Genomic DNA, 13,431 nt, shown 5'->3' on the forward strand with positions numbered 1-13,431 from the left:
CTGTCCACTGAATAAATAAGGGTCTTGAAAGTACATGGCACTCAGTACAAGCAGAGGCACCACCTGACGTGACTAAGGGTTTCTTGCAGAAGACAGAAGCTTCCTAGAGGCACCCAGCTTGGGTGCTGAGTACATGAGAAATGGCACGCTTCTTATAGCTTCTTTCCTGCCTTTGATAACCTGAAGGCTCATTTCTCCATCAGACCTATAACTCAAGCTTCAGGGCCCTCTGTCCTAGGAGATGGAAGAATTGAGAGACAAATTATGTTCTTAACCATGTTCTATGCAAAACAGAGAATGCTTTGAGCAACAGCCTATGGCTAAACTCCGTGTGGTTTGGTCTCAAGTGCACAGGGCACCTGCTGCTCCCGTGGCTGCTTCTGAAGCCCTAATCGTTCAGTGTCCCTCTAGATCACAGCTGCTTGCCTCCCTGGAAAGTGTGATCTGTGTGCACTATAAGTGATTTAACTCCTGAGATCTCGGTCCGGGACCACAGCCGTATGACTTCCGGCCTGACAGTCCAGACCATCTGCCATTGACCGTGATTGTGTCATCTGACCATCATGAGCCACCTCCTCTATAGAGGAGGGACTTGGGTATACTCTTGCCCAGCTCCCTTGCAGCTACAACACACATGGATTCTAAAAGACAGATGTATTAGAAAACAAATATCGGTCACCGGCCTACCAGGTACTAGGCTGGGGGTAGAGTGAGTGGGTACAAAACAAGCCTTGCTGTCTTGAGGTTCAGATCCCAATTAGACCGTCCTCAAATGAGGAAACAAGATCATTTCAGAGATGTGTAAGTGGAACAGTGAGACCAGATGGCTCCCGGAGAGGATGGTCTGAGCAGGTGACCTCTGAGCTAAGGCCTGGGAGGTGGGTTGGAGCCAGCCCGAGAAGACGGGACAAGGGCAGAGGCTGGGGGGTGGGCCTGAGCTGGCCCCGTGCAGGGAACCCAGGACCGGCTGTGCAGTTCGAGCACAATGAGTCGGGGAAGCCGGGTGCAAAGTGACCCTGGAGAAAGGGCACAAGGCCGGTCACAGAAAGTTTAGATGAGGGCTTCAAGCCAAGAAGTGACATGAGCTCATGTGTTTTGTAAAGTATGAATGTGCTGATGAACTGAAGGGGAGAGAAGAGAAGAAACCTGCTCTTTCTGGGGTAAAGTGAGAAAGGAGGGAAATCTGTCTTCTGCCCATTTGTGTTCCACACACCACTTCAAACTGTGGTGGTATCCGCTCCAAGGTTTGCTATGCGATATTGCTTGCAACTCGACTTTTCTCCTACTCAACGTCTCCAAAACTAGCATGAGCCAACGCTGACAGGCAGGATGTGGTTTCCACAAGCGGTGACCACCATCCCTTCCTCTGGTAGCCCAAAACTTTTCCTGTGACTGCACAACTCGTCGCTGCAAATCATGTGGGATACGCAGACTGCCCACGTGGCAGTGATACCGTGGAATCCGGGAGGAGCCTGAGTCTTCCTGCTCCTCGTCCTCTTCACCCTCCCCCCCCAAACAGGGCTGCAAATTACTGTCACCTGGGCTCAAATTCACCCAGCAGAAAAGAAACCACTATTTACCTACAAGACATTTTCCTCTGCTCTCTTGTGGCTGGGGGCAAAGAACCCAGTTGGCTAAGTCAGTCCTCTTGGTAAATAAACAGCTAGATAGAGTCCTGCTCCCCTAGGCACACAGCTCTCCTAACGCAGAAGTAAAAGGAATCAAGTCTGTCCTCTTTACTAGTTCCACACGGTACCACCTACCCGTTCAGGGCCTGCAGAGTTCTGCTCACGTGGAAAGGAGACCTAAATGCTTTATCGAAAGCAACTGCCCCATCCCAATCGAGTTAGTAACACTTTTTGGGGATTATTTCTCCCTTCCTGGTAAAAGCTGATCACCTGTCACGATGTAATATTGATTGAGAATTTCCAGACTCTGTCTCCCAGAACATAGCAATACATGATATGGCCACTAGTTTTAAAGTTTGGCCCTAAGTGCCAATTGGATTGACCCTGAAAAGTCCGTAAGTGATCAAAATACATGTTCTCTGTTAAGACACAAATGGGCACAAGTCTTGGCTGTACCACTTACTACTGCTGGTGAGACCTGAGGTGCCTGACTTAACTTCTCTGAGCCACAGTGTCCTCTTTTAGCAAATGGAGAACCCAACTCATCAGCTCACCATGGAAGACTAAGCAAGATCAGATCATACATGGGGAGTGCTTAGAGCAGTCACTGGTACATAGTAAAACCCCCCCCCAGCCCCATTATGTTGGCAAAATAAAACCTCGCCGTAGATGCAACAATGTAAGACATAAAACGTATCAACATTAACTCTCATCAACAGATAGGGAGCTATTAAATGTATCACAAACATATGAAAAATGACAGAAAGGAATATTAAACTTTGAAACCATTTAAGCATTTGGTTGATAGTGAATAAAAAATACAGGGATTCTAAAGATCTTTAAGCCAGGTGTACTTTACTAATTCACTATGCCCTCTTTAGCGGTAATTTTACCAAGGAATAGTCTCTTTATTATGATAAAAACTAATGATAATAATTTGAGTATATTCTTTGTACCAGATACTGTTATGAATGCTTTATGAACACAGTCAATCTTCATTGCAACTCTGAAGTGGATACTATTATGCGTATTTTACAGATGGGAAAATTGAAGCAGGAAGTTTGGTTCTGAAACTCTCTTAAACTCTATACACACACACACACACACACACACACACACACACACACCCCATACATATTTCTTAGACTTTATGATATATCTTGATATATATTATATATGTCATATATATATACCAGAAGTTGGTAAACTATGGCCCAAGGACCAAGTCTGGCCCCCCACCTGTTTTTGTAAATAAAGTTTTATTGGAACACAGCCACATCTACTCATTTACATACTGTCTAAGGCTGCTTTTGCACTACAACTGCTGAGTTAAGTGGTTGAGTAGTTGTGACAAAGAGCATATGGCCCACAAAGCCCAAAATATTTACTATCTGGCCCTCCACAAAAAGTTTGCTAAACCTTGATATCAGCCGTAAAGTTCACTAAAAGATTGGGGTCTGGAAGAAGATGAAATAATATCTTGTAATAATAATGCCTTGTATTTGGTATTTAGACTGGATTTTCACATATTTCTCTCTTTAATTCTCCTAACAACCCTGTGAAGTAGGTAGTTTTTTTATTTCCAGTTTAGAAATGAAGAAACTGGGGTTTTGAGAAGTTAACTGACTTACACCATTCACTAGACCGTAAACACCATGAGTCTAGCCTTCGTGTGTATTTACCGTCATATCCACGTCACCGACCACAATGCAAGGGCAGAGTGGGCACTCAGAAAATACTTGCTAATGGAAGAGAGTGGTAAAGGTCATCAGCTAGAGAAGCTGCGTCTCCTCCTATTCCCCAGGGTTTTTCTCCTGACCCCACAACTGCCTGGCAGTGGAAGGAGGGACTTTCTCTTGAGATAGAGCTAAACATAGGGTGCTTGACATGTCCTTCTGCTGTCAACTGAGAAATTTTTGCTGCTGCATTCCTCCTCCTGCTTAGTCAAACATCATCTCAATCGGACCAAAGGGCTTTCTGTTTTCCCCTCAAATGCACAGTCATAGCCTGGAGAGTTTTCCTGTCCTTGTGATTGGTGCATTTTTAGACAAGATTAACACTGACGCCTTCAAGAGATGGTAGTCACATGGAATCTGGGTTTTGGCTGGATTTCAGGCAGAGCGCCGCCTGCCCTCCTCCCACCCCATGATGAGTCACAGTGCACAGCCAACTGCCCTTCTGAGAGGGACTCAGGGCTTTTGTTTTCTTTCATCTTGCTTCATGCTGGTCATGTGAGGCACCGGGTATTAATAGACCATCGGGTTGGCCTTCTGAATCTGGTTGTTGTTGGTCAGGGAGATAAACGAAAGGTCTGGCCAGTCCCTCTGCACCATTTGTCACTCCTCTCTTGACTGTCACGTGCTGCTTGGTGACAGGGCTGAACCAGACAAGCAGAGGTCATCCAGCGTGGTCACCGCCCGTGGATGTGGCCTCTACGGATGGATGGACTTCTTGCCTCTCTTTGTGGGTACTGGGTCAGCTCCTGACTTCCAACACTGGACCACCAGTACAAATCTTAAACCAGCCTCAGCCTTTCCTCGCCTCCTTCTCCCTGCACGTGTGAGAGATACATAAGCCAGGCAGGAAGAGGTTTCGGGGTGTTTTGTTTGGGTTTTTTGTTGTTGTTGTTTGTTTTTTAGAGTAAAATTATGTTCAGGAAATTAAAAGTCTGTATGTGGTTTGACAGGCTCCTAAGGGGCTCCAGGAGGACAGAAGTTTTAAACAAATGCCTTGGAAGCAGAGGCTCTTTGACTTGCTTAGGGCTTTGATCCAAAAGTTTCAGTTCTCCTCTGCAGCCCAATGTTTGGAATGTCACTTTGCTAATTCCCTCAGCCTTAATTCGGGTGCCCAGGCAGTGTCACACTCGGTGTGTACTGACCTGAAGTGAAGTGGGGCTGAGGCCTGGCCTGCAGATGAAACTCCCTTGAGAAGTTTCCTAGGAGCAGAAATGCAAGCTCTAATGTAAAGGAGGGGTCTGGGTTCTAAGTCTTAGGCCAGCTAGTTTTAGTGGGGGGCCTGTGGGGCTCCGGTAAAATTATTTTCACTTTACACCAGCCTCTTTTGTGTGAGGACTCTGTGAACGCATGAAGTGTACCAAGGAGGTCTCTGCTGAGTCCTCCCACTGCTTAAGGACAGTGAGACTTAGTCTCTCAAGCCTCACTCTGCTCATCTGTTAAGTGGGTTAGCTACCTGATCTCTAAGATACCGTTTCAGTCTTTAAGCTTCGTTTTTCAACAGTGGAATTTTTAATATATTTTTTTAAATATTGCCACACCTGTAAAGAATTTTGCTACCAAAGAAAGACCGGACTAAGGATGCACCAACTTCTGTTATTACCTTTCTTTCTTTTTGCTTGGCAATAAATGGGGTAGTGGGATTAGGACACACGCCTAAAACCAACCAACCAAACCTTGATTTCCACCTAATCTGTGCCATGGGCATTCCCTCATTCAAAGCTCTCAACAGTCTTGGGGACTCTGAGTATTATTAGTACAGAAGAAGAAATTGGGGCACCAAGAAATTTAGTAACTTGCCCATAGTCACACAGGATCCTAGTCTCTACATAGAAATATGTACATATGCTATACAACCCTGAATTCCTCTCTCTCCCTGTGATTGGCCTCTTTCTACAGGAAGATGAAGTGCAATGGGAGATTCTAACGAGCAGACATTTTTACTGAACACTGCATGAGATTTCTGGATAAGGCTTGCGCCTTCCTTGGAAAGTACGCCTCTTGCTGACCATGAGCTTTAATGTGCCTTGAGAACAGTTGGTGCCATTGGGGAAGAAGTTCAAGTAGGGGTAGAAAGACTCTTGCTGGGAGCGATTGTGTAGAACTCAAACATTTGCAGGTCATAGGCAGCTTTGTTCCCTTTGGAGTCCCTCGGCTTCACTTGCTGAAGTAGGACAAGCAGAATGAATTCACCCTGGCTGAAGCCAAACTCTTTATTTTTAAAAGAAAAAAAAAGGCAATTAAATATTCAGCCTGATTCCTGGGTTTTGAATCACCCCCATTTGTCTTTCACTGTGAGCACCTGCTTTTTAGTCCTCTGTGGGCCCGCCTGCCGTCTATCTCTCCCTGTTGGTCCGTATCTCTGCGTCATGTGACTCAAAAGCGAAGATTAGAGGAGAAAAATGTCTCTGTGTTCTAAGCCGGGCAACTTCTATTTTTACCCACAGCTGTTGGAACTGATAGCAAAGTCACAGCTCACGTCCCTGAGTGGCATCGCCCAAAAGAACTTCATGAACATTTTGGAAAAAGTGGTACTGAAAGGTGAGCTTTAACCCCCTCCCCTCCACCACTCTCCCCTTTTTATAGAGATGGGGATGGGCAGTGGATTTTCCGATAAAGCAGACACGTCCTGAGATTTAAGGAAGGGTGAGTGGATGGAAATGAATAACTCGAGATGCGTTTCGGCCATGCCAAATTCCAGTTCAGAAAGGAGTGCCACCCATGTTCAGGATGAAGGGGGGAGCCGTCACCCTCCCATCCTTTTACCAGGAACATCCATTTGCCCTGTTCCACGCATCTCACACTTCTCAGTGTGGGCACATGTCCCAAGCTTGGCTACCAAGCCTCTGATGCCAAATTCCTAGAAAATTGAGCTATGTACAAGGCAGAATAGACTCACAGAGTATTTGATCTAAAAGGAACTTTAGGTCTTTGGCTCACCTGAGTCATTGTGCATGCAGGGAAACTGAGGCCCATAAGCAGAGTAGTTTATCCCTAATCCCACAAAGACTCGGGCAGACAGGATCAGAACTCAGGTTCTGACTCCTGGCCACCTAAACAGGACATCATTGCTGGGCCAGAAAAACTGCCTTCAGATCAGGTGAGCCAATCGGTGCTGGTGAAACAATGAAGAGAGAAAGAGTCTTTGTCAGAAACTAGGGAGAAGAGAACAAAGGGGGACCTAGATAATGGAAACTCTACCCAGTAACCTCAAGTATAGAAGCCTGGCCAAGTGTCGAATAAATAACAGTGAGAAAGAAAACCACATCCCCAGAGGCAGTACCCACGTGACATGAACAGAACGGAGAAGAAGGGCCCACGTACAAAATATACAGTGTCCCAGTACCGTAACTGCTCATGCTTTTTTCTTCCCCACTCAAGTCCTCGAAGACCAGCAAAACATCAGACTGATCAGGGAGCTGCTGCAGACCCTCTACACGTCCTTGTGTACGCTGGTGCAAAGAGTTGGCAAGTCTGTGCTGGTCGGGAACATCAACATGTGGGTGTACCGGATGGAGACGATCCTACACTGGCAGCAGCAGCTGAACAATGTCCAGATTACCAGGGTAAGCAGGAACGCCCGGCCTCCTCCTAGCAGTAAAGACTTTGCTCGGTGCCTCCACCGAGAGGCTGGGCGGCCTCCGCGGGACTTTTTAAATCTTCTCTGGTGGCAGAAGAGTCTGGACAGTTCCGATCGGATGCTCTCTCCTGGGCGCTGCGAGTGGGCTGGAAATTCCCAATAAAGAGAGGGTGGGAAGAAGAACTTGGCATAACAAGATCAAAGTATGTGAATTGCAACATGGTAGGAAAACCGGAAGCTTGGACTGGGGGGGATCTCTTGTCTTTCCTCTTTCCTCCTGAAGAACGTGTCCTTCACAGCTTCAGGGTTGCTGCCTTGAATACAACAGAGATGTGATGGCAGTGGCTTGGAAAGCTGGCACCAACCTTGGCAAATTCTAGTTCCAGTGACTAGTAATGATGACAAGGAGACCTTTGGTTAGAGACTGTGAACATACACATGGGGAAAGAAAACAGCGATTCTCACTCAAAGTGGGAAGAAAACCCAAAGAGGCCCTATATTACAGCTACACTACTATCAGTAGTGTCTTCTGGCTTTTAGAACCTAACTTGGCCCTCAGCTCCTGTCTTTTTACTAGTGAACAGGAGGACTGAGGCACACAAAAAATGTGAGAAAGACACTGCTCTAATCTCTTAAGGCTCGCTAATGGACAGGCGCTCTTAGACGGCTCACGTAGCGCTCACCTCGCTTATCACTGACCGCGTTCTTCTAAGTGGTTCCGGGACCCAAGCTGATAAAGTTTGGGTCTGCCCCATCTCTTGAAAAAGTAACATGAAGAGACCTCTTTGACCGCTTTTAAATAATTATTTTACTATATGAAGTTTTCAAAATACAACGTCCTTGACTTGGCTGTTAATAACCTGTTAGTTTCTTTTTTTTTTTTTTTTTTAAAGATTTTATTTATTTATGTGACATAGAGACAGCCAGCGAGAGAGGGAACACAGCAGACGAGTGAGAGAGGAAGAAGCAGGCTCCCAGCGGAGGAGCCCGATGTGGGACTCGATCCCAGCATGCCGGGATCACGCCCTGAGCCGAAGGCAGACGCTTTAACGACTGCACTACCCAGGCGCCCCAATAACCTGTTAGTTTCTTAAGCTCTGAAACAAAGGGAATAATGAGAAGCTTCAGAATTATGTGACTTCCTTAGAATCACTTAGGCTACAACTCCCTCACTTACACACACACACACACACACACACACACACACACAGCACAGCACAAGCCCAGAAAAGCTATCTCAATTGTTTGATTATTTTAAGAGCATGTATTCTGAACATTTACCGAATTTATTCTAATAATTTACCCCATTCTCTTAAGTGTAGGCATAGTTTGACGATGTGAATTTGAGACCCAAGTTCCCAGCTTATCTCTCACAGAAAACCCACTTATACCTTCTACCTGATTTCTGGTGTTCTGTGTAGCCTGGACTTAATTAATACTTTGGTTTTTTGTCCAAGCCCAGGACAGAAGGATCCAGCCAGTGATTCAAATGAGCAAGTCCCACTTGTCCAAGGGCCTCTTCCCTCCAGCAACTTTGGGACATGATTTAGATGATCACAGTTGCCCAGAGCTTGCCTCTGCTCCCTCTGTCCACATCCCAGGAGGCTTCTGGGCCACAGCGCTCACGTACTTTGCACGTCCATTGGCTTGCTGACCTAGAACCCCCCTTAACTGATCCACAAACACTCCAGGGAGAAGGTAGCCCTTGTAGTTACTATAACCTTTCATGGGGTGAGACAGGAGCAGGGACCAGAGAAGCCCAGCAACTTAGGCCACAACCTGGGGCTCCTTATTCGTCACATGGCAAAGCTTTCTTAACATCAGTGGTTTCCAAACTTCTTTTCAACCCAGCTTTCTTCCAACTACGTATTCAATGATCCAGCTTTTTGCAAACCCTTTACATCCAATGCAATCCCGTGCAGGATAGATCAAACACTGAATTTCATCTCACCTTCCCCTCTGCTCCTAGCATTCCAGCTGGGCCAAGCTATTGTCTGCCCATTCCAAGCTTTGTCCTGCCTCCCCAGGCCATCCACTCCACTGAAAACACTTTCATCTCACCTCCCTCAGAGGAGTTGTTACCATCTGAAATTATCTCATATGTGATGCCACTTCCCTGTCTCCATCCACTGGCTTATGAGCACCACAAAGAAAGCCTTACCATCTTGCTCCCTGTTCTGTTCCCTCTGCCTTGCACAGACCAGAAGGCAGTCAATAAATTTTAGATGAGTGAGTGAATGATTGAAGGGAAGTAATGCCTATCTCCTAGCCCCAGTGTAAGATCTAAGAAGCTAACTAACATATAGAAAGTACTTGGAACAGTGCCTGGCACGTAGTAAGTCTTTAAATGTGTCAGCTCTTATTATTATGAAGGGCTCGCTCTGTGGCAGGCACTCTTCTAAGTCTTTCACATGTATTAACTCATCCAGTGGATAACTATAATAGCTAATTTGCACTGGGTACTTCTGTGCGTTATCTCACCCCCTCTGCCCAGCAACACTGTAAGATGTGCTTTTCCTCATTTTATAAATGAGAAAAATCAGGCTGAGTGGTTAAGAATAGTGTGGCTGTGAGCGCCTTGGTGGCTTAGTCAGTTGAGCATCCAACTCTTGGTTTTGGCTCAGGTCGTGATCTCAGGGATCAAGCCCCACGTCAGGCTCCACATTCAGCAAAAGTCTGCTTGAGATTCTCTCTCCCTCTGCTCCTCCCCACTGTGCTCACTCACTCTCTCTAAAGAAAAAAAAAATCCATCTTTAAAAAAAAAGAATAGTGTTGAGGCAATTGAGGCTGGTGCCTCAAGGCAGGTCCGATGTAGTAGGAGGGGGACTGAACCCAGGCCTGTCTACAGAGGCCGCTCTTCTCCCCACTACGGTCTGCTCCCTGCTGCCCTCCTTCCAAGCCCTCCTCGCTCTGAGCCACATTATTTTGAGAGCAGTGATGGGAACCCATGGAGCCCTCAAGACCTTGTCACACAAATGCCCAACTCTCCAGAGGAAAGAGAGAGAGAGAAACAGGACTTCATTACTTCAGTCTGGACTGTATTTTAAAGCCTACATTTTAACAGTTTGGACGAAAGAGAAGTATGTTGTTCCACAGAAATGTTAAGGTGACATTTACAGTAATTGCTTTCTATTTGCCAAAGTTCTAGCAGTATCTTCCCGGCATACAATCTTGTCTTCCTTCAAAATTTCATATTTAATTCTATGGAGCCAATTTTTATTGGCAAAAATAATTAATAGAATAAAGGATGAAGGGGAAGAGAAACAAAGAGAACTGGCTTGGAAGGGGGAGAAGTCAAATAGAATCACTATGGGTAAGGCAGCATTTGGGGTAAGGCAGTGTTTTGAAGCAGATAGAGGGCAGGATGCCTATAGAAGGATTACAGCCAAGTGCTTGATTGACTTATTGTTCTTTTATATGTTTATATTCAAAAAGAAGAAGGCATGCAAGCAGTTAACCATTTATCAGGAGTAAGGGCTCAGCATGGGGTCTGGGCAAGGATTTTGGAAAGGTTCAGGTTTGAAAATTTGAGCGTGAACTCTGCCAAGTGGACTTTAATAGGAGTTCATGTAATAATTGGCCTGGGAGTTTTCACCAAAAAAGTAGATGCTTTGAAGTGCTGGAAACAAAAAGAAAATTTCATGGCAGTTTTATTAGCTCATATGATCAGCAGCAGATGATAAACGACAAATAGGTCTAGAGCCTTCAGCGGTCCGGCGAAAGTCCTGAATTTTGCAAACAATTTAAAGTTCAGCCCAGCAGCCTGAACAATTTAAACCGTCAAGTCATAGACACTTCTGATGAGTTAAGAGGCTGAAGCTGATCCAAATCTGAGATTGTTGGAGCTGGAAGGGACCTTCAGAGTCTTCTAAGCCAATTCATTTTGGACATGGGGAAACTGAGACCCAGAGTTCCCAAGGGCACCTGGGATCCAGATCTGCTGCTTGTCCTTCCAGTGTTCCTCTCATGCCACCTCCCATTCTTCTCCATAGTCCGGCTTCCCAAGGCCCCAGGCCTCTTCCCACCTTTCCTCTACATACCTGTCCTGCTTTGCAGAGGACACACGTGGGGATTGGTGAAACCACGCGTCCCCCCTGGAGTCCTGTGCACATGGGCTCTGATGTGCCTTGAACAGAGTAGTTCCCTAAAAATTTGAGGAGAGGACTCAATACCCATTGACAGGATATTTTCCTATGAGCTAAGGAAGGGCTTCTTCATCCTATATTTTTTCCTGTGCCCCCCAGAGGTGACAGAGCACTGAGTTAAAAATGGCAGTAGTCCAAAATCAAGAGCTCACCTGGGTCTAGCATGAGAAAAACAAAGAACCCCAGTCTCAGGTGATTCATGCTGACTCCTTATCCAAATGGCAGCATCAGTTGCTGTTCAAGACCTATCAGTAAATACTAGTGAGGACCTCCTCTGCACCAGTAGTTCCCAGAGCCCTCTGGGCTTACTTCCTTGATAGCACTTAACATATTGTTCTATCATTATTTGCTTATGTTTCTGAACCTCTTGCCAGCCTAATGAACCTGTTCCAACCCCAGTGCCTCAAAAGAGGTGGTTTGTGCTGGCCTTGTCTGCAAGGGGTATGACATTTGACCCCACCCTCAAGGAGTTAGGTGTGGGTGGGATAACATGAGCCCATCAAAATTTAAATAATAAATATAAAATTCAGCAATGAAATACCAGTTCAGGGTTATAGCAGAAGCAGCTCCTGATGGATTGCCAGTGGATTAGCCACAGAGTTTTTGAAAATATTCCATGGAGCCCTAGGTTTGAATAGAGATGTTCTGATGGATTGGGGCACTTACGCCAAAAGGTTCTGGGCCAGCCATTCGTAAAGGACACACACACACACGTACACAAATACACACAAGCACAGGTCTTCTTTTTGTTTTATACCTACTTAATTATGAGGGTTTCGTTCATCCATCAGATATTTTTTGGGCACCTACTGTATGAGAAGCACTCTTCTAGGCACAAAGGACACAGCAATGAAAAAAGACAAAAAGTTCTGCCCCCATGGACCTTACATTCCAGCAGGAATGTTCCATTCAAGTTTCCTTTTGGAAACGGTTTGCATTACATAACAAAAAGGGGCTGGTTCAAAAAGTCCCCGGAAGAGATCATAGAAATTCCAGGAAGATGCAGTGAAAGAGGCCTGGAGTACCCACAAAAAGCAGAAAAGAAATTCCCTTTCAGAGGAAATAAGTATAAACTGGATCTGAGGAAGCACACCGTTCGGACGGGCAGAGAGGCGGCGGGGGGGGGGGGGGGAGGGGGGGGCAGCGTGTTGGGCACAGGCAAGAAAACCTTCCTGGAGGGATCACGGTCAGGAGGGGCGATGGGAAAAGCCCGCGCAGGTGGCAGGGGGGGGGCACTCTGTCAGGGCACAAAGCCCTTTAGGAACGTAGTGAATCTGGTCACTGAGCAAACTGATTGGAGCACAAGAATCCAACATGTGCTGTTTGCAGAATGGTTACAAGTATAAAGCTTTGTGAAACTTAGGAAAGTCCCTCTGGCACCATTCCGCCCGAGCTGTTCCAGGCTATTCCTGTGGGTCCTCAGCCACAGGTCCTGTTTCTGCCCTTAGGGCGGGGAGAACTGTGGCTTTCGATCTGCGATCAGTCAACCAGCTTGAGGGTGGGGGACAAGGGGACAGCTGATTCCCTGGAGAGTGTCACCTGGTGATCTGCTGCCCGCCCCCCACAACCTGCACCTTAACCTCATCCTTCTCCCCACAGCCTGCCTTCAAAGGCCTCACCTTCACCGACCTGCCTTTGTGCCTACAACTGAACATCATGCAGCGGCTGAGTGATGGGCGTGACCTGGTCAGCCTGGGCCAGGTGGCCCCCGACCTGCACGTGCTCAGCGAGGACCGGCTGCTGTGGAAGAAACTCTGCCAGTACCACTTCTCGGAGCGGCAGGTCAGGGGGGCCCCGCAGGCAGTCCCTCCTCTCCCTTCCCTGTTACCCCCCCCCCAAACTGCCTTGGCATTCTTCTCGAGCTTGAAGCGTGAGTGCCCACCCTCCAGGGCTTCCCAGCTGACTAGAGAGCAACAGTACGAGGAGTTTCTAAATAATGTATGTGATTCTCATGCGGGAAAAAAAAAACTTACATTCTTAACCCATATGCACACTTCACAAATTGCTCTTAGACATTCATAAAGTGACACCAGTCCTCCCTCTTCTGTAACAGAGTAACTTACAAAAATAACTTCCCTTTATATTTTACAGCTAAGGAGATTTATAGATATTATTTCATTTTAGTCTAACAACCCAGGGCTGGGGTAGGTATCCTTATGCTCAGTTTAAACAGATGAGGGGACTCAGTCCACAAACTAGGGAAATGGCTCTGAAGGGAAGGAAACCGCCTTGAATGTAAATTTGAACTGTGGGCTTCTGACACCAGCTCTGGGCCTCTTTCCCCTCGTCATGCTGCTTCAGATTTTTTTTCCACCTTCTTTATATAGATGTGTGAGTTCAACAAG

At 46.4% G+C, this 13,431-nt stretch overlaps 2 protein-coding genes across 4 annotated transcripts in view; one reads left to right on the forward strand and one right to left on the reverse strand.

The window, feature by feature from the left end:
- Nucleotides 1-13,431, forward strand: part of FBXO32 (F-box protein 32) — a 34,739-nt gene that overhangs the window by 14,852 nt on the left and 6,456 nt on the right. The window contains exons 5-7 of the mRNA XM_045805684.2: nucleotides 5,809-5,902; nucleotides 6,743-6,927; nucleotides 12,686-12,868. Coding sequence (XP_045661640.1) covers nucleotides 5,809-5,902; nucleotides 6,743-6,927; nucleotides 12,686-12,868 — 462 coding nt within the window. The remainder of the gene's footprint in view (nucleotides 1-5,808; nucleotides 5,903-6,742; nucleotides 6,928-12,685; nucleotides 12,869-13,431) is intronic.
- Nucleotides 5,561-13,431, reverse strand: part of NTAQ1 (N-terminal glutamine amidase 1) — a 73,801-nt gene continuing 65,930 nt past the window's right edge. Inside the window, exon 6 of one of the 3 annotated variants that reach the window (XM_087864637.1) lies at nucleotides 5,561-7,330. In XM_087864637.1, coding sequence (XP_087720763.1) covers nucleotides 7,140-7,330 — 191 coding nt within the window. In that variant the 3' untranslated portion in view covers nucleotides 5,561-7,139. The remainder of the gene's footprint in view (nucleotides 7,331-13,431) is intronic. The other 2 variants (XM_087864638.1, XM_045805689.2) reach the window with 2 other exon arrangements.

The sequence above is a fragment of the Ursus americanus genome, chromosome 9 (genome assembly GCF_024610735.1).
Source record: "Ursus americanus isolate L20-20 chromosome 9, mUrsAme1.1.p, whole genome shotgun sequence".
In the NCBI taxonomy this organism is placed as follows: Eukaryota; Metazoa; Chordata; class Mammalia; order Carnivora; family Ursidae; genus Ursus; species Ursus americanus.